This window comes from Macaca fascicularis, chromosome 16 (assembly GCF_037993035.2).
Source record: "Macaca fascicularis isolate 582-1 chromosome 16, T2T-MFA8v1.1".
In the NCBI taxonomy this organism is placed as follows: Eukaryota; Metazoa; Chordata; class Mammalia; order Primates; family Cercopithecidae; genus Macaca; species Macaca fascicularis.
In genome coordinates this window covers 81,879,627-81,898,691 of record NC_088390.1, presented here as the reverse complement: position 1 = coordinate 81,898,691, position 19,065 = coordinate 81,879,627, and the positions used below count along the sequence as shown (strand labels likewise).

At 58.0% G+C, this 19,065-nt stretch overlaps 1 protein-coding gene across 50 annotated transcripts in view; it reads right to left on the bottom strand.

Moving 5' to 3' along the window:
• Positions 1 to 86: 86 nt before the first annotated feature.
• The window catches only part of TMEM94 (transmembrane protein 94), an 88,798-nt gene continuing 69,819 nt past the window's right edge, over positions 87 to 19,065 (bottom strand). For 3 of the 50 annotated variants that reach the window (XM_074020418.1, XM_045376699.2, XM_045376698.2), the window contains 30 exons: positions 15,256 to 15,375; positions 14,821 to 14,948; positions 14,397 to 14,533; positions 12,691 to 12,893; positions 11,900 to 12,051; positions 11,442 to 11,544; positions 11,153 to 11,239; positions 9,832 to 9,948; positions 9,425 to 9,481; positions 9,030 to 9,134; positions 8,716 to 8,880; positions 8,284 to 8,493; positions 7,392 to 7,707; positions 7,090 to 7,263; positions 6,593 to 6,695; positions 6,270 to 6,487; positions 5,351 to 5,532; positions 5,124 to 5,262; positions 4,750 to 4,865; positions 4,497 to 4,596; positions 4,068 to 4,176; positions 3,671 to 3,860; positions 3,346 to 3,423; positions 2,958 to 3,043; positions 2,301 to 2,382; positions 1,833 to 1,981; positions 1,619 to 1,713; positions 1,435 to 1,528; positions 1,088 to 1,258; positions 87 to 908 (listed from right to left, as the gene is read on the bottom strand). In XM_074020418.1, the coding sequence (XP_073876519.1) occupies positions 836 to 908; positions 1,088 to 1,258; positions 1,435 to 1,528; positions 1,619 to 1,713; positions 1,833 to 1,981; positions 2,301 to 2,382; positions 2,958 to 3,043; positions 3,346 to 3,423; positions 3,671 to 3,860; positions 4,068 to 4,176; positions 4,497 to 4,596; positions 4,750 to 4,865; positions 5,124 to 5,262; positions 5,351 to 5,532; positions 6,270 to 6,487; positions 6,593 to 6,695; positions 7,090 to 7,263; positions 7,392 to 7,707; positions 8,284 to 8,493; positions 8,716 to 8,880; positions 9,030 to 9,134; positions 9,425 to 9,481; positions 9,832 to 9,948; positions 11,153 to 11,239; positions 11,442 to 11,544; positions 11,900 to 12,051; positions 12,691 to 12,893; positions 14,397 to 14,533; positions 14,821 to 14,948; positions 15,256 to 15,375 (4,059 nt within the window). In that variant the 3' untranslated portion in view covers positions 87 to 835. Of the gene's footprint in view, positions 909 to 1,087; positions 1,259 to 1,434; positions 1,714 to 1,832; positions 1,982 to 2,300; positions 2,383 to 2,957; positions 3,044 to 3,345; positions 3,424 to 3,670; positions 3,861 to 4,067; positions 4,177 to 4,496; positions 4,597 to 4,749; positions 4,866 to 5,123; positions 5,263 to 5,350; positions 5,533 to 6,269; positions 6,488 to 6,592; positions 6,696 to 7,089; positions 7,264 to 7,391; positions 7,708 to 8,283; positions 8,494 to 8,715; positions 8,881 to 9,029; positions 9,135 to 9,424; positions 9,482 to 9,831; positions 9,949 to 11,152; positions 11,240 to 11,441; positions 11,545 to 11,899; positions 12,052 to 12,690; positions 12,894 to 14,396; positions 14,534 to 14,709; positions 14,949 to 15,255; positions 15,376 to 19,065 lie in introns of all 50 variants that reach the window. The other 47 variants (XM_074020421.1, XM_005584936.4, XM_015438839.3 and 44 more) reach the window with 26 other exon arrangements.

Below are 19,065 nucleotides of genomic sequence, written 5' to 3'. Positions count from 1 at the left end.
GATGGAGGAAGGCTGAGGCCTCCCTTTGCCAGCCACCGCCATGGGTGGGCAGACCCTGCAGTGGCCTTACAGACCAGCCACAGGTGTTTCTTAGCAATTGACACATTTTAATACAAACCAGTCTACATTCATTCCTAAAAGGCTCATTTCCAGTAAAAAATATACACCAGTAGAAACTTCTCCCAGAACTGGGGCAGAGGCTGAGGAGACCTGGGCCAGATTCCCCGAGACTGACAGGCAGCCAGCTTGAGCCAGGCACAGGAAGAGGCTCCAGGGCGAAGCGGGGCCCTGCTCCGTCTTCAGGTTCAGGCGGGAGACTCCCCCACAGAGGGAGGGAGGGGAGGCACTCGGGGCCACATCCAGGCAAGCACCACCACCCTGCCCTCCACGGCAGCCTTGGGAGTTGGACGCGTTGGCCAAGGCTGCTGCTGTTGCTTCTCCAAAGAAGGTTCGCTTCAAGGCCATGTCCAGGGACCCACGAGCAGAGGCACTGGGGGGCAAGGGATCCCCAAGGGGGCAGGGGATCCCCAAGGGGGCAGCCCACAGGTTAGGGGGTTGAGGGCCCCTCTAGGGAGCGCCTGAGGCCATACATTCAAGAGTGTCCCTGGTGAGGCCCAGAGAAGAGCCAGGACTGGCCAAGGGCCCAAGCCGTCAGCTCCTCCACAGTGAGCCCCAGGGCCCAGGAAGACAGCGGGGTCTGACACGGGGAGCTGGGCTTCCAGTGCCACGGGTGCAGCAAACCCGGAAACATTCATGATACCAACTCCCCTGTTCAGAAATGGGTCTGGCTTTAGCCCCAGGAATGGGGGCAACTACGGCCACCACAGCCAGTGGCTCAGAAGGGAGAGTTCATGCCTAGCTTAGTTTCAAACTGCAGCTTCTGTCGCTTCTGGTAGCGGACTCGGACCCTGGTGGGGCAGGAAATTAAAGTACAGGTTGGCAACGATCCTTAGACCAGGGGCCAGGGCAGGACAACAGAGGAGAAGGGAGGGATGGGCAGCGGAAAGGTGGGGGAGTGTCGCCAAGGGAGTGACTGGTTTAGGGAACACGCCTGAGCCCAGAGGGAGGCGCCCTGCTGACAGCTCACCGAATCTCATGTAGCTTCACGATCTCATTGGTCACCACCACAAGGACCAGGGACAGGCAGCCCAGGAGCCATGTCAGCAAGGGCACGTCCTCCAGGCCAAAGTGGACATGGCTGTCCCTGTGCGTCCAGAGCTGCAGGTCCACGGCCGTCTGGACCACCTGACCCAGCAGCCTGTGGGAGGCAGCGGCCCCGTGTGAGCCCTGACACTGCCTGCTTCCTGGTACAGCAGTTAGCTCAGGCAGGGCACAGTTAAACCTCTGGCCCCGGTCCCGCCCTCCAATCCTAGCCCTGCAGAAGCCCCTCTCCTCCCCAGCCCGCATTCTGCCCTCCATCCTAGCAATACTCACACCACAGGCACTGTCACGGCCCACCAGAGGTTGGTCAAGGGGCTCTTTCTCCACAGGGGCTTGGTGCGATGCACATGGGTGATGGAAATGAAGACTGGGGAAAGTGGGGCGATGTGGGGGTCAGACTTCCATAGTGGAGCTCCTCTCCCACCATCATCTGTGCCCTCCCAGGGAGCCCTCTCACCAGTGTGCAGAACAATCAGGGCGGCCGTGAGCTTCTGAGCCGACAGCAGTCCGTTGGCAAAGTCCTCAAACCAGGCTGGAGCCCTGTCGTCGTTGCTGCCAAAGTGAGGCATGGGCTCAGCCCCTCTGGGGCCGCAGGGAGGTAGGGAGGAAGGGGAGGGAGGAAGCCTTGAGGCGAGGCAGGCGATGGGTGGATCTCCGGGGCTGGGACCCACCTGGGCAGCATGATGGAGGAGCAGTTGGTGAGGTTGCGGGCCCGGGAGCTATCACAGAAGCTCTGCAGTGTGAAGCCAAAGCAGATGAGGCACGAGCTGATGGTGAGGCTGAACTTGAGCAGGAAGCAGAGCAGGAAGTAGTGCTGGGTCTGCCAGGGAACAAGGCCAGTCACTCCTGGGGCGCACAGCCCCTCTGCCGGCTGCTCCTAGCTCTTCCACGTACTCAACAGCCTCTTAGTAAATGGTCAGGCCTGGGGTATAGGGAGCTCACGCCCCAGCAAGGATCTTTCCCAGCTCTGTGCCGCCACCTCCTCTTTGATCTGGGGGAAGACTAGGAACCAAGTGCCAGCTTCCCAGTTCTGCTGAAGTCTCCCATCCAGAGCCTTCCAGATTAGCCCCTCTCTCCTCCCCCAACCCTCAGTCCCTTCCATGCTCACTTGCGAGGCTCATGGGGTCTGCTTCGCTTACCTTCTTGGGAATGGACTGGAGGTTTTTTCCTGTTGCCATAGACATGATGGAGCTATGGGGGGGCTTCCCCAGCAGAGAGATGCTGAAAAGCAGAGATCACGTAGAGGGATGGTGACAATGACCCTCTGTCCCTCAATTCTCACAGAGGGAGCCTCTAGGGAGTCTTGCGTGTGAGGTCGAGTCTGGCGAGGGGATGGAGTAAAACAAAGGCTGGGTGGCAGTGGCTCACACCTGTAATCCCAGCACTTTGGGAGGCCGAGACGGGCAGATCATTTGAGGTCAGGAGTTCAAAACCAGCCTGGCCAACATGGCAAAACCCCAACTCTACTAAAAATACAAAAATTAACCAGGCGTGGTAGTGGGCACCTATAATCGCAGCTACTCAGGAGGCTGAGGCAGGAGAATCACTTGAGCCCGGGAGGCGGAGGTTGCAATGAGCAGAGATTGCACCATTGCACTCCAGCCTGGGTGACAGAGTGAGATTCCATCTCAACAACAACAACAAAAAAAAGACAAAGGGGGTTCCCTCTATGTCTCCTGTACCAGAGGAGGTGAGCCCTGAGCAGTTCCAGAACCTTGGGCTCCTAGGGCTGCACAGTGACATCCAGACACCTCCAGCTTGGGCTTGGGGGGTGGGGAAGCTGCACGGCATCTCACCTGAGCAGAGGGTAGCAAAAGCAGGACAGCCACAGGATGTCAGTGGTACTCAGGAGTGGCGGCAGCTGGACCAGGCAAGAAAGGAACTAAACCAGGAAAGAAGCCAAGAGCCACAGTTCGATTCAGGCAAATAATAAGGGCATAGGAGCCCCTGAGCTCCCTTGCCCCAGGCCCAGATAGATGCTCACATCCTGCCAGAGGGAAGTGGGGCCGGAGGGAATACTGTTCTGCCAGTGAGTGTCATCTCCAAAAGCCCAGGGGCTTCACAGGGCTCTGGGGGCCCCTTGACTGTACTGCTACCCCCAGCCTCCCTCCTCAGATGTTCAGCTGGCCCCTGAGTGAAGGGGCGAGTGGCACGGGGGTGATGCCTGTGCGGGCCCCACCTCACCTGGATGACCACGAGAGTCAGCTGGCACTGCAGCAGGAAGAGGAAGCACTTACGGATGCCATAGGTGGCGTGCCGAGCCTAGGGACCAAGAGGGACAGATTATGGCTGGGTCTGCCTGTCCTCTCCCAGGCCCAACAGGTGACACACTTCAGCCAAGAGACAGACTCCCAGGATGCTTCTATGAGGGGAGCAGAGGCGAATGTTACTGCCTGGGAGAGCCCACTCGGAGGGCTGGGACACGAGGTCCCCCAAATAGGTCCTGTGCTGCTACTCCCACCCCGGGCGGGTCCTGCGTCTCTCCTCCTTTGCCTGCCAAAGCACCCACCTGTTCGATAAGCCGGATGATGCTGATGGTCTCCTCCTGGCGAAAGGTCAGGGAGCAGGGCAGGCTGTTGAGCTGCCCTGACAGCTGCAGGGGAGAAAGGCCATCCGAGGCCTGGGCCATGCTGGTGCTAGTGGCGTAGCCAAAGGTCTCCCAGGAGCAACGGGATGGGTACAGGGGATCCAGGGCAATGCTGCTCAGGGTGGGAGACACACACCCTTCAGCTGCATCTCCCACAGGACTGGGCACCCCACCCTCTTCTCCCACCGTGCCCAAGTGCATTGGTCCCAGCCAGGGTGAGGTCGGCCATGGTACACACCCCCAGCCCCATGCAGGCCCATCTGACCCTCTGGTGTGGGAGGTAGAGGCTGGCCCACAGGCTCCAGGGTCCCGCCCTGACCTGATGTCACTCTGGAGGAAGAGGCAGCTGTTCCGCAGGTTGGCAGAGCTGCCCAGGCAGCAGGTCACCTCCCCGTACTCTTGCATGATCTTTATCATCTCACACATGGCTGAGGACAGCATATGAGGGCACAAGAGTCAGGCAGGCAGAGCGCCATGTGGGCGCTGGGCAGACCCATGGGACAGGACAGCAGGAGGCAATGGGAGGTAGGCCCCTCTTTGAAACAACCCCACCCCCAGCAGCGGGATCATGTGAACATTGGCCCTTCTGACTCCAACCCACAAGATTCCCCAGCTGATCCCAGCCCAGGTTTCTTCACTCCCTGCATGGAAAACCTACATCCCTCCAGAGCCCACAGGGTGCCTGGGCCCAGGCAGAGCTCAGCCACAAGGACCAGGCTGCCCAAGTACCCGTGGCCACAGCACTCACTCTCCGGGGTACAGTCGGTGAAGAGGGGCACTAGCAGGGGCACGTTGTCAATGTTCTGCAGGTGGGGCCGCACTTGGTGGATACCCCGGGGCAGCTTAGCCTGGAGAAAGCAGAGATGCCGGTGGCTTCAGGATGGGGACCAGCATCCCTCCATCCCTCCCCTTCATGTGCCTGCCCACTACCTCTCTACCTCTCCCCTGGACCAGCTATGGGACCACTACAGGAACACGTGAGACAGATCCTGCCATCGTACCCGGTTGGAGTCCTCCAGGAAGCTGGGGATGTCGCTGTCCGTAGGCTGGAAGCTGATGAGGTCGGAGTGGCCCTCCTCCTCCATGAGGAGGAGCCCTTCTGCATCGTCTCGGGACACTGTGGGGACAAAAGCCTCTCCCTCACCTTGGGGCCAGCCTTCTGGGGCCCTGTCCTTGCCCTGCAGATGGCAGAGAATTTCCTGCCTCTGTGTCCACTCCTTCCTGCTGACTACTGTTTCCCACAGGGACATCACAGCCATTTCCCAAGGGAATGTATTTATCTGGAGGGCTCTTGGGAGGCTCTTCCTGGCTGTGGCTCTGAGGAGGGGAATCCTCCCACCGCCACCCCGTCCCCACCCCACGCCTTTGCCCTTACCCTGATTCAGGTCATCGTGTAGGGAGCCTGCATGGCTGGGGCTGGAGGGGGGGATCTCGGAGCCAGGCATGTCACCATTGGGCGTGAGGGAGATGTGGCAGTTCCAGCCTGTCTCCAGGCCCATTTTTTCTGCAAATACCTGTGAAGGGCAGACAGCCATGAACATATGGGTCCAAAAGCCCATGGGAGACAGAGTTAGTGGTGGCAGAGGGGATGGCTCTCCCCACCTTGCTTTTGAGCTCATCCTCCAAAGAGAAGTAGACAAAGCGGATGCAGGCGTTGACGAGCCCGTCGATGAGGCGTACGATGTCCAGCCGGGCCTGGTACTGGGAGGACACCATGCCCATGAAGATCTGGCCGCTCAGGGCCTGCATGCAGTCTTCCTTCTCCAGCACCTCCCCGATCCCTTCTTCAGGCAGGACACACAGGACACAGCCCGATCAGGACACCCAGGAACCAGCCCAGGGCCACACACACAGATGCCGCGCCCAAATCAAGGAGCACACAGGCCCCAGGGGACCACACACAGCCACGGATGCACACAGCCAAGACACACGGAGCCGACAGACACAGGAGAAAAGACAATGAAAGGTATGCATCAGTCAGGTGGCTGAATCCGAGCTGGGAGCCATGACAGGGCATGGCTTCAGCTTCTGCCCAGCCCTGCTCCAGGGCTGGGGGACCGGCCCCACCCTCAGAAATAGCTTCAATTCACGGTCTCTTGGGTTGAAAAAACCCGGGAAGTGTGTGTGTCTGGTGGGAATGGGGTGGTGTGGTGGAGCTTCTGGGCCCCTCTGCACCGGCGGGGTGAGAGACCTGGTCTCCTGTCCGATTCTGCCAAGCCTAATGCTCTATGAATGCTGCTTGGTGACTTCCCAGGAAAGCACTCTGATACATGTTACCCACTTGAGCATCACAACCAACCAGTGAGGCAGGCCAAGTGAGCACCGCTGATAAGGGAGGAAACTAAGGGACTCCCCATGTCACTGGATAGAGTGCCGCACTGGCACCCCAGCCTGGGGCTGCGGCCACTGCACCCTTTGCTGTGGGGGGTGCCAGCGCCCTACAGAAGCCCTCCCTGCTCCTGGGCTTCTGCAGCCCAAGGGAGCCCCAGCACCAGCCCCACTGGACAGACGCACGAGGTACCGTCAGAGCTCCAGCTGCTGCGGCGGGCGCTCTGCTTGATGGGGATGGTGCTGGGCAGCTCGCACATGGTGAAGATGCTGCTTTGGCCAGGCACCTGTACCAGCTCGATGCACTTGCCATTGAGCTGAGAGGACAGGGCGCAGTTCATGGGCTTGTAGGCGAAGGCAGAGCAATACCCAGACAGGCAGGCTCGCTGGTAGAAGTCCAGCACTTTCTTTCTGCCAGGGAAGCAGGTGGAGGTGAGGTGAGCGGTCCCGCCTGTGAAGGGCAGGTGCCCCGGCAGAGTGACTGCTCTTGCTGCTGGCACATGCTTCCTCACCCACCTGTCAGATCCCGAGAGAGGGTAGATGTCAGCTCCGTCCCAGAAGTCTGTGCAGGCTTCTAAGACCACATCAGCGGTGCCATGGGACAGCATCTGCTCTGTGCCTGGGGGAACAGAGTTCAAACCCTGAGTGTCGCTACCTAGCCCCAGCCCTCACTCTGACCTGACAGGCAACACACTGTCCTCCTGGAGAAGGGCGCTGAGGAGCCCCTGCCAGAGGAGGAGACTCCCTGGGACTCACGATCAACAAGGGTCTGCAATGCCACTGGGCTTGGAATGCAGACACCATATTCCCATCCTTTGGACAATCCCGGCCTCTGGAGTCAACACCATCCCAGCCCTGGTCCCCAAGTCCAGCCCCTGCCACAGTGGAGCACTTGGAATCAGTCTACTTTTCATCTGCCCAGGCCTCCCTAGCAATGGGTGGAGTTGGGTAGAGCCCCCCTGCCAAGCTCTGGAAGGTTTGGCCTGATGCTGGCCGAGGTAGCCAGGGCTCACTGGTGGTGGTGTCTTTAATGAAGAGGCTGATCATGTGGCTGAGGGGAGGCCGCCGCTTGGTGACACAGGAGAGCCGCCCCAGGGATGTCTCCTTCATTGTCTCAGCACTGGGGAGGCGGTACAGCGCCAGGTGGTTCTCCTGCTTGAAGAGCTCCTTGGCCCCAGGAGTGAAGCCTGCGGGGCAGGGAACAGGAACTTAGGGCCATGCCATGCCAGGTCCATTAAGTCCCATGAGGAGTCAGTACTGGACCTCTTCTAGGAGGCAGGTCCAGCCAGCCATCCCCTGCCACAGGGGCCCATACCAATGAGGCGGGCAAGCTCGCAGAGGCCCCAGGGCACATGCACGGGCAGCACGGCACTGTGGCTCTCTTGCAGGGCGATGTTGCACAGGTGGTCGGAGAATCGGCACAGGCGCTCGGTGACGCTGGCATTACACAGATTCAGCAGCACGTTGAGGCCCAGGGGTTTGAGGGAGGTGAGGTGCAGCTGCCAGTTGGAGTCATCAAACTGGATGCAGGAGGGGTTCTGCTGGTCCTGGGACAGGCTCAGCATCTCCAGGTGGTAGTCACACACAAAGTCCTCTGCTTCGTAGGGGTCGCTCTCCATCCCGGGCTGGGTCTGGGGGAAACATGGACAGGAGCCTCAGCCCGGGAGAGGGTGCGGGGGAAGCCAGCACTGGCTCCACCCACCTCCCAAGGCTGGGGAGGGCTCCTGCCCCTGAAATGCGCTCTTCCCAAGAGAGAGCTCCTGCTCACTCTCTTCCACTCCCCTCCCTCCTGAAATCTGCTTCCTGTCCTTCTTGGGCTCCTGTCTGCTTCTAGGAAGTATTAATATATCTCATGACACTGGCAGGAGCCAAAAAGAGGGGTGGCCAGACCAAAGAGGACACAGTTGAGGGATCTTTTGTGGCCAGGGAACATCTCTAAGAGGGAACCCCGGGCTATGTGTGTTTGGAAGGTTCCAATAGGGACACCAGTGATTGCGACCACGAGAATGGAAGGGTGGGGGAGGCTCCGCCTACTTCACGGCAGAGACTTGGGGAGGGCCTTGGGGGCCACTGGCCTAGGCTGGAGGTGCTGGGATGGAGGGCAGAGACGCCTGCTCTTTCAGACCCTGTGGTGCCAGGCTGGCCAGGGAGGCCAGGACGGCCTGTGGCTGAGGGCGTGGCTGCCCCGTGCCACCTCCTCCTCTCACCTTGCTGGGCTCTTCTTCGCCACCCTCGGTGTCCCTGCTGAAGCTCACGTTGGAGCCAGATGGGTGTTTGCTGCGGCCGTGCGCTCTGTGGTGTGAGTAGGGCTCGGGGGGCTTGGGAGCCTCGCCAGGCCAGTCGCCACGCTCCTGCTCGCTGGAAAGGTGCAGAGCGTTGTTCAGGGAGCCAGCCAGGAGGGCGTCTCGCTCATGGGGCTGAAGAGAATGAGGAGCACAGGCTAGGACCAGTGGCTCCCATGGCCCGGGGAGGCAGAATACTTGTAGGTCCCCTGGCTGCCTTGTCTTCACCTCACCTGCCCAGAAGCAGATCCTAATGGTGCTGAACCCTCCTTCGCCCTCCTAAACCTCACCCTCCCTGGCCAGGCTCCAAGGCTAAATAGCCTGGCCCAGAGTCGGGCCCATGGGAGCCGGCCGTACCTCCTCCTCTACCTCAGGATGGCAGAAGGAGCGGGTGGATAGGCCATCGGTGAGGTCCTCATGGCTGCTGTGAGGGGGCTCCACCTTCCCGCTGAAGAACAGTACAGTCTCTGGGCTGGGATTTGGCCAAGACAGGATCCCCTGTTTGTCCACACAGCATAGGACCTGCATGGAAAGCGTTTGGGATAGGAAAGGAGCCTGGCATTGGCCCACCCTGCCCAGGGGCCACTCAAGCGGCAGGTGGGCAGCCCAGGCCCAGCCAGAGAGCAGGGCGGGCACAACAGGTGCCTCCTCCCCGCAAGGCCCACCCTCACCGTGACGGAGCCCAGGCTGTGCAGCAGGCTGGAACTGTGGCTCAGCGTTGGCGACGTCCCCCGGAGCACCCTCAGGAAGTGGCCCCAAATGCAGCGCAGCATTTCCTGGTGAGAGAGAGGAAGTCTGCAAGGCCATTTAGGGCTCAGCCTCATTTCCCTGGAGATGGCCTCTAGGGGGAAATCCAGGGGAGCACCACGAAGTTGGGGTGGAGAGGCACTTCTCTAGGGCAGGGCGTGCACACATTATGGGAACAGGCCCAGGTTATGTCCACATGTAACGGGTGGACATGGGGCTCCAAGAGCCCGATTGGAGGCTTTAAGGCCAAAAACAGGGGAGTCCCAGGGTTGTGGCTATAGGGACCTGCAAGAGAAGCCATCCCGGGTCAGCGTTGTACCTGAGAGGAGACAGCCTCCGTATAGCTGCTGAGAGTGTCCTCTGAGAACTTAGCCAGCTGCACGGAGAGAGGGTAGGTCCTCAGTGAGGAAAAAGCCGCCTTCACACAGGTCTCCCCAAGCTGGCAGAGGTGGGGCCCACACCAGCGGGGCTCCCAACCCCTTTGGTAAAGGGCCCGGGCCGTCCTGACTCCCCACCTGGTGGAAGCCAGGGTAGACTTTCACCCACACCCAGGGCCTGGCCTAGGGGCCCTTCTGGAATGGAGAGGGCCCGAGGCCTGGAGAGCTGCCCAGGCTGACCAACACGCCGAGCCCAAAGTGGGGCTGGACTTCTGCCCCTGTCCTCTGGCACAGCCAACTCCCTCTTTTTGTTCCTGTCACTTCCCCCAGACGCCTTGGAAAAACCTACCAGGGAGCTGGGTGAGGCCTTGCTCATCTGGGCCAGGACACGGGCCTCTCCACAAGCGGTTGCCAGAACCCAGAGGACTGGAAAGAGCAGGGGGAGGATGGGCAGGACGCCATTCACCTGGGAAGGAGCGGACCACACAGACGGCTCCTGAGCTCTGGGCCTGGGGAGGAGGGAAGGGAAGGGCTGCCCTGGCCCCACGGCCATTCCCTGGGCAGGAAGGGCCAGCTCTCTCACGGGCAGGAATGGAAAGAAGGGAAAGAGGTGTTCTTTTTTTTTTTTTGAGATAGAGTCTCGCTCTGTCACCAGGCTGGAGTGCAGTGGTGTGATCTCGGCTCACCGCAACCTCCGCTTCTCGGGTTCAAGTGATTCTCCTACCTCAGTCACCCGAGTGGCTGGGACTACAGGCGCGCACTACCATGCCCAGCTAATTTTTATATTTTTAGTAGAGACGGGGTTTCACCATGTTGGCCAGGATGGTCTCGATCTCTTGACCTCATGATCTGCCCGTCTCGGCCTCCCAAAGTGCTGGGATCACAGGCGAGAGTCCCCGTGCTTGGCTGGAAAGAGGTGTTCTTTTTTTTTTTTTGAGATGGAGTTTCACTCTATCGCCCAGGCTGGAGTGCAGTGGCCGGATCTCAGCTCACTGCAAGCTCCGCCTCCTGGGTTTACGCCATTCTCCTGCCTCAGCCTCCCGAGTAGCTGGGACTACAGGTGCCCGCCACCGCACCCAGCTAGTTTTTTTGTATTTTTTTTTTCTTTTTTTTTGAGACGGAGTCTCGCTCTGTGGCCCAGGCTGGAGTGCAGTGGCCGGATCTCAGCTCACTGCAAGCTCCGCCTCCCGGATTTATGCCATTCTCCTGCCTCAGCCTCCCGAGTAGCCGGGACTACAGGCGCCTACCACCTCGCCCGGCTAGTTTTTTTTTTGTATTTTTTAGTAGAGACGGGGTTTCACCGTGTTAGCCAGGATGGTCTCGATCTCCTGACCTTGTGATCCGCCCATCTCGGCCTCCCAAAGTGCTGGGATTACAGGCTTGAGCCACCGCGCCCGGCCTTTTTGTATTTTTTAGTAGAGACGGGGTTTCACCGTGTTAGCCAGGATGGTCTCGATCTCCTGACCTTGTGATCTGCCCGTCTCGGCCTCCCAAAGTGCTGGGATTACAGGCTTGAGCCACCACGCCCGGCCAAGAAAGAGGTGTTCTTAAGCTGAAGTTTAAGGGGACCTCTGGGCTGCAGAGAGGGAGGGGACAGCCAGGATACTAGGAGAAGAGCCAGCCCTGCGGGTCGGAGGGAAGCATGACAGAGAGGACAGGGCGGTCCTTGCCTGGAGCTGCAGGAGGGTGTACTGCCAGGAAGTGACCCCCGGGGCACTGAAGATGAAGCGCAGGGCATTGGTGATGAGGAAGCCGGCCTGTTGGGAACAGCAGAGGCACAGCCTTGACCCCGCCCCTCTAGAGCGTCATAGGCACTGCCATTTTCCTTCCTTTGCTACTCCACAGGCTGGCTCGCTCAGCGACCCTCTGCATTCACTCCCGCTCACGTGAGTGGCCCTGAGACTCCCCCCACCAAGTCCAGCCCTCTCCTCTGCCCGTGCAGCCCCCTGCTGCACGCACCAGGACCACAGGCACAGCATAGTGTAGCATCACCGACTGCACTGTGAACCGCTCATTGTCCAGGGCGGTGACTGGTCGGGACAGGGCCATGTCCAGGCACCACCTGCAGAAAGAAGTGACTGTCAATCTCACTTGGCAAAGAGGTCAGAAACCTACAACTTAGGAGGATTCTGGGCTTCTCTGCCAGATACCGCTTCTTCAAGCACCGTGAGTCCTGCAGTTCCATGCTCTGCCCTGGCCCTAGCCCATGTTCACCTCCAGAGCTGTTCCCTCAGTGTAGAGATTGGGAGAGGGCACCACCCAGTCTAAGAATTCTCACAAGATGCTGGAGACAGGAGCCTAAGGAGATGCCTGCCCTCAAAAGAACCTCGAGATGAATGGGACCCCTTCCTTGTCAGTCTCATCCCCCTCTTCACAGAAGGCACCAGGGACAGCAGGAGGCGGGGCGGCACCCCTACCTGATGTTGTCAATCACAGGGGTCTCAAGGACACGGAAAAGCCGGTGCTGCTGGGGGCTCTGTGGCCCTCTCTCCACTTCTCCCCGGGGCGAGGGTGGAGGGGAGAAGGGGGGGAAGAGGTCTCCTGGCTCCAGGACAATGTGCTCATCATCCTGCAGGTAGCAAGTGGGAGAGTGGGGGCAACGAGAGGGTCCTATCAGGGGTCACTCTTCCTGGACAATTCAGCTAACTACAGACATTCCCTGGGGTTAGGCGCCATCAGCCCAGAGTCTACTGGGGCAGGTCCTGTGGGACTAGACTCTTAGCGAGAATAAAGAACAGCATAGGGGGCCAGACATGGTGACTCACACCTGTAATCCCAGCACTTTGGGAGGCTGAGGCAGGTGGATCACTTGAGGTCAGGAATTCGAGACCAGCCTGGCCAACATGACGAAACCCTGTCTCTACCAAAAACTACAAAAATTAGCCAGGTGAGGTATGGTGGCACATGCCTGTAATCCCAGCTACTAGGGAGGCTGAGGTGGGAGAATCACTTGAACCCAGGAGGCAGAGGCTTCAGTGAGCTAAGATCGTGCCACTGTACTCCAGCCTGGGCGACAGGGTGAGACCCTATCTCAAAAAAAAAAAAAAAACAAAACAAAACAGCAGGGTGGAGGAAGATGTTCCAGAGCCTGTGCCAAAAACCAAGTGAGCTGGCCAGGAAGCTTCAGGATGAAGTCTGAGGACCCTCCCATTATTGCCTGTGGATGCTCCCACCGCATTTCCAGGGGAGAAGGAAAGCCTCAAGTTACCTTGATCCCCCTCAGAGAAGCAAACGATTCCTGGCCAGGCCTCAAAGCTATGATGTCTCCTTCAACCAGCAGGCTGACTGGCAGGTTGACCAGGTGTCCATCTCTGTAGGCCCAGTGCAGGGACCAGGATGGTGCAAAGGGCATGTGGAGGTCTGGATACATGGCACTGGGCCACTGGATCTCCCTGCCATCCCTGAGGGCATCTGAGGGGAATGGAAAGAGGGAAACCACCCTCTCGGCCATGGCCCTGCACCCCGGTCAGGTACAGCAGCACTGTCTGCCCACTTCCTCTCCCAGGAGGTCCATGGCAAACCCTCCAGTTGTTCCAACACTTCCCTGCTTTCAAGGACGCCTCCCTTGTGAAGCCCTACCTGGCCACTCCAGCCCCAGAGCCTCTACCTCCTCTCAACACCTGGAGCTGTCATTCTTTGTACCCCCCTCCCATTCAGATACACTTCACAAACACTGCAGAGGGTCTGTGAGGGGTGCAGGGTGGAGACAACAACATGGCTCCTCAAGGAGCCTCAACCCAGTGGGGCAGATGAGACATATGGACAGGAAACTCCAAACAAGGCAAACACGGCTAAGCATTAACAAAGATCCCTGTGCTGCAGGAGTCCAGAAGAGGGAGCAAACCGATTTGCTGGGGCGATCAGAGATGGCTTCCTGGAAGAGGAATTACTGGGGATGGGCCTGGAAGAATGGGTGAGATTTTGTCAGCTGGAGATGAGTGAGGGAGAAGCTCCCCAGCAGAGAACAGTGGAGAGAGGCACAGGGGCAGAGGCTGATACACAGCGGGCCTAGGACTGGTGAGTAGTTTTAATGTAAGAATGAGGAGGAAGAGAAGAGGCTGGAGAGGAAGGTGGGCCTGTGTTGGAAGCTCTGGGAGGCCACATGTGCCTCTGGGATGGCTTCCATAAGCAAGAGGGAGCCACTGATGCTCCTGGGCAGGAGACTAAGCTCTGGAAAGCAGGGCCCGTCTTTTGCCATCAGCATTGCACTCCCAGTGCCTGGCACATGGTTGCAATTAACCATCTCAGAATGAAAGGACAAACTCTCACTTGGCAACTAAATGTCCACTACCCAGTTCTGTTGGAGAAAGTCTCATGAGCGGGTGCTGCTTCTCCCACAGCACCTGCCCTGGACATGCCCCTGGACAGCAGGAGCCACCATCCCTCAAAAGAGCCTCAACAACCCTCAATCCGCAGCCAAGCTGCATAAACATCACCTGAATGAAAGGCCAAGCAGAAATCCAAGCAACTCCCTTCCCTTTTGGAACTGGGCTGCTCCATCTCAGGCTCCCAGCCCCCTACCCCACCACAATTCCTGCAGGTATCTCTGCCCACCTCCCCATGTCTCCCGGCACAGTACACCAGACAAGATGGACTTGAACGAGAAAACTTCAACCATCTTCCTGCCACATGAGAGGTCTTCCCTGTTAGTTTCCCAACACGAGCCAGCCCGCAGGCCCACCTGCCACCGTTGGCCTTCCTGCCCGCCCAGCCTCTGCCTGGGCACCCACCACCATCCCACAGCTCTCACTGCCCTGCTCAAAAGAAGGTGGGCATCCTTCTAACTCCCCAGATGACAACAGCCCCTGCAAGGCCACAGGCGACCCGTCTGTGCTGGGGTGCATGAGGGGAGCCCTCAGGGCTTTGATATGTCCGGTCATCTTTTCCCATCAATATTCCTGCCCTTGACCTCACCTTGGATTTGGTCAATGATCCCTCGCAGCCTCCGCTCTACCTCCCGACGCTTCAGCCGGTCTTGCCGCCCGATGAGCACAAGGTTGAGAAGCAGCAACAGGAACAAGGCCGAGGCGTTCACCAGCCCTACCCCACGGCTGGCGGGAGGAAAGAGAGGGGCACCCACAGGGAATGAGGGCTTGCCCACCCAGCAGCCCCCGGGTCACAGCTCCCTCCCACCCCAGTCCCTTGTGGAAAGTGTCCCGTTCTGGTGCCCTGACACCAGCTAGGCCTCTGACCCCAGTCAAGGGACTGAGGAGGTTCCCTTACATACCAGGAGCAGCTTGGGGGTGACAGCCCCCCTCGGAGCCCTGGCCGTCCCAGGTGCTGCAGCAGGACGGACAGGACAGCTGGAAAGGTTGGGGAGCAGCCTCTGGGTGCATACCTCCCAGCCGGCTGGCCCCCACAGCAGCCCAGCAGCAGCAGCACAGCCAGTAGCATGAGTGAGGCCCCCGGCCAGTGGAAGCAGGAGCAGCGGTTACTGTGGTGGAGGAAGCTACTTCTCCACACCTCCTGGGAAGGGACAGGGAGGGGACAATGTCCCATTCCAATCTGGCCGCCTCCCCCAGCACCCTCCCCAGCCCCCATGGCCACCTTGATCCCCTCCCTTTGACCTTGGCCGGCCTCCATCCTGTTGGGCTCCTGCAGCAAGCAGGCTCAGGAGCCACTCTGAGGGGAACCCCGGCTTCTTTCTAACATTTCATGAGGCCTCAGTTGGGTCACACCATCCAGGGAGACGGTGCATCAGAGTCCTGAGAAGGGGCCTCCCACTTCCCTGCCATCTCAGCCAGGCTCTGGTGGTCCCGAGAAAAAGCTTCACCTTCCAGGTCAGACACTTCTTCCGCTCCCTGAGATGTCCTTCCAGCACTGCCTCCAGCTGCTCCTTCAGGACGCTGAGGGCCTTCCGCGTGGACAGGCCCAGGGCCGAGGGAGGCTCGCCCTACAGGCAAGCAGGAGGCGTTGGGCATCACTGCCAGGCTGAGGCTGTGCAAGGCACGCGGGCCCCAACCCTCCCCTTCCCTGGCCCTTCATCCTTCCCCTCCTCTGGGATCCTCACATCTCTTCCCCTACCAGCTCTGGCCCCTCAAGGTGTGACCATGTCCATCTCCACTAAATTACAAACTGTTCAAGTGCACAGCCTCCTACCCTACTCTTTACAGCTAAGTTAAAAAACAAAACAACTTTTTCTTTTATTGCATGTTCCCCAACTCACTTTCCCCACTGCCACCAGTGAGCTCCCTGCCCACCCAGCTTGTGCTCACCACTGATCTCCCAATTTATTGCAAGGGGGCCAACCTTTGATTGTATGGACAATTTTATTTTTTTTTAGATGGAGTCTTGCTTAGTCTCCTAGGCTGGAGTGCAGTGGCGTGATCTTGGCTCACTACAACCTCTGCCTCCTGGGTTCCAGTGATTCTCCTGCCTCAGCCTCCCAAGTAGCTGGGATTACAGGCACACACCACCACGCCTGGCTAATTTTCTGTATTTTTAGCGGAGACGAGGTTTCGTCATGTTGGCCTTGAACTCCTGGCCTCAAGTGATCTGCCTGCCTTGGCCTCCCAAAGTGCTGGGATTACTGGCGTAAGCCACCACACCTGGCCTAAAATAGATCTGTTTTTAAATGGAGAGAGGGAAACTAACATAGAGATGCTATCTTTTGGCCCAGCGTGGGCTTCTGGCTTCTCTCCTGTTTTCTCCTTTGACTGTTCTTCCCCATCCGTCTACCCCACAGGCCACCTAGGACACATTACCACCCTCTGTAGGTTTCCAGAGCAACCTCATCCACAGTCATGGATCACCTGCCACCAACAAGCCTACAACTCCTATTTTACTTCAAGTCTGACCACTACCCTGAATGTGGATCCGTCTGCTGAATGGGCCTATAGCTGCTTCACAGGGACCTAGGAGTCAATATGTCCAAAAACCCGAACTTGGGCCGAACATGGTGGCTCACACCTGTAATCCCAGCACTTTGGGAGGCTGAGACAGGTAGATCACTTGAGGTCAGGCGTTTGAGACCAGCCTGGCCAGTCCAACATGGTGAAACCCCATCTCTACTAAAAACACAAAAATTAGCTAGGCATGGTGGCGCATGCCTGTAATCCAAGCTGCTTGGGTGGCTGAGGCATGAGAATCACTTGAACCCGGGAGGCAGAGGTTGCAGTGAGCCAAGATCATGCCACTGCACTCCAGCCTGGGTGACAGGGCCAGATTCTGTCTCAAAAAAAAAAAAAAAAAGAAAAGAAGCCGAGCGTGGTGGCTCACGCCTATAATCCCAGCATTTTGGGAGGCCAAGGCGGACGGATCACCTGAGGTCAGGAGTTCGAGACCAGCCTGACCAACATGGAGAAACCCCATCTCTACTAAAAATACAAAAAATTAGCTGGGTGTGGTGGTACATGCCTGTTATCCCAGCTACTCGGGAGGCTGAGGCAGGAGAATCACTTAAACCCGGGAGGTGGCGGTTGCGGTGAGCCGAGGTCGCACCATTGCACTGCAGCCTAGGCAACAAGAGTGAAACTCCATCTCAAAAAAAAAAAAAAAAACTTGAACTTGCCACCTGGCTCTACTGCCAGAGTCACCTTTCCTCCCATAGTGACCGTCTCACCCAATCACGTCTAGAACATTCCAAACCCTGGCCTTATGCTTGCCCAAACTCTACCCCACGCTCTCTAATTTTTCCAAACCCACTGGAACACCTTGGCCAGTGCAGGGCATGCCTGGTTGGTCAAATGACCTATTTACCCTTAAAATCAAGTCCGATTCTTGCGTGTGCTCCTGGAGGCCCTTCAGACGTGCCAGCCTCTCTGGCCTCCTTTCCTGCTCCTTCTGGCACGAGCCGAGCCCCTCCAGCTCATGTTCATATACTTGATGTGTTTCTCAGCCAGAAACACGTGCCCCACCCCAAACAACTCTTGCTTCTCCTTCAAGACTCAGCTCAAACATCACCTCCTCTGGGACATTTTCCCAAAACCCGGGGCTGCACTTCAGTGGAGGTTTACATGTCAATGGTGTCCTGGGCAACCTGGCCTGCAGCCTGCACCTTACACAACTGTAATCACAGATTGACACGCCTGCTCTCCCGCCAGACTGCAAATTCCTTAAAAACAGGCTCTGAATTCTTCCATTTCCACACACCCTCACCATCCAACTGCTAAGACAGTGCATGGCACACACAAGCTCAATGAATACTTGCTGAATGAATGAATGAATGCAATGATCCCAATGAAACAGCAACAGGAACAACCCGAGGCATTCCGCAGCTTAGTCAAGGCTTCACCTTAATCGGGACTGTCAGCCCAAAATCTGTAGCTGAGACACCACAGCTTTTAAAAATGTGGATGTCTAGGCCCCACTCCGGACCTACCAAACCAAAATTTCTGGGGATAAAGAGAATCCCATTATATATATATACACACACACACACACGTATACACATATATACACACACATACATATACACATATATATATATACACACACACACACATATATATATATGTATATATTTTTTTAATTGAGACAGGGTCTTGCTCTGCTGCCCAGGCTGGATGCAGTGGCATGGACATGCATCCATCCTCTCAGGCTCCAGCAATCTTCCTGCCTCAGCCTACGGAGTGGCTGAGACTACACCCAGCTAATTTTCTTTGCTTTTTTTTTTTTTTCTTTTTTGAGACGGAGTCTCACTCTGTCACCCAGGCTGGAGTGCAATGGCATAATCTCGGCTCACTGCAACCTCTGCCACCTGGGTTCAAGAAATTCTCCTGCCTTAGCCTCCCGAGTAGCTGGGACTACAGGCACACGCCACCACGCCCAGCTAATTTTTTTTTGTATTTTAGTAGAAACGGAGTTTCACCATGTTGCCCGGGCTGGTCTCAAACTCCTGAGCTCAGGCAATCTGCCTGCCTCAGCCTCCCAAACTGCTAGGATTACAGGTGTGAGCCACTGCGCCTGGCCCTTTGCATTTTTTTTTGTAGAGATGGGGCCTTGATATGTTGCCCAGGCTGGTCTTGAACTGCTGACCTCAAGCAATCCTCCCTCCTCAGCCTGCTAAAGTGCTCTGATTATAGGCGTGAGCCACCACACCCCAGCTCTGAGGCCTTCGGACAAAGAAGAGCCCCATGGAAGGCAGCACCTGAAGGAGAAGTGAGTCTTTCCAGGGCCACCTGAGAAGCATCCATGTGAGCTTCCATCCGGAAAACCTCCTGAGCAAGCAGAGCGAATCCCTAGACCTCAGGCACCAGGAAAGGGATTTTGGGCAGCCACGGAGGAGGCTCGGCCACAGGCTGTGGGGCTGGGGACCCCTGGCTGCCTCGTCTCACTGCCCTCCCTGCCCCCTATGCTGCGGCCCACAGTTCTGTCTCCCAGAGTCCTGCCCTGGCTGTGCCCTCTAGCCTTCTGGACTTACTCCTTCCTGCCTATCTCCACACACACCCCCTCCTCGGCAACTTAGCCTCAGCCCTGGCAGGGCGCACATCCCATAATTAAGAGTGGCTGCTGGGCGCGGGGGTGCTGTCCCCCTGCCACAGGATGCAACCAAGTGGAGCCCCCAGTGCTGGCCGGAGGGACAGGGCCTGGCTTCCAAAGTGGGCCTGGCCCCAGGATTCCCCAGCTCCCTTGCCTAAATCTC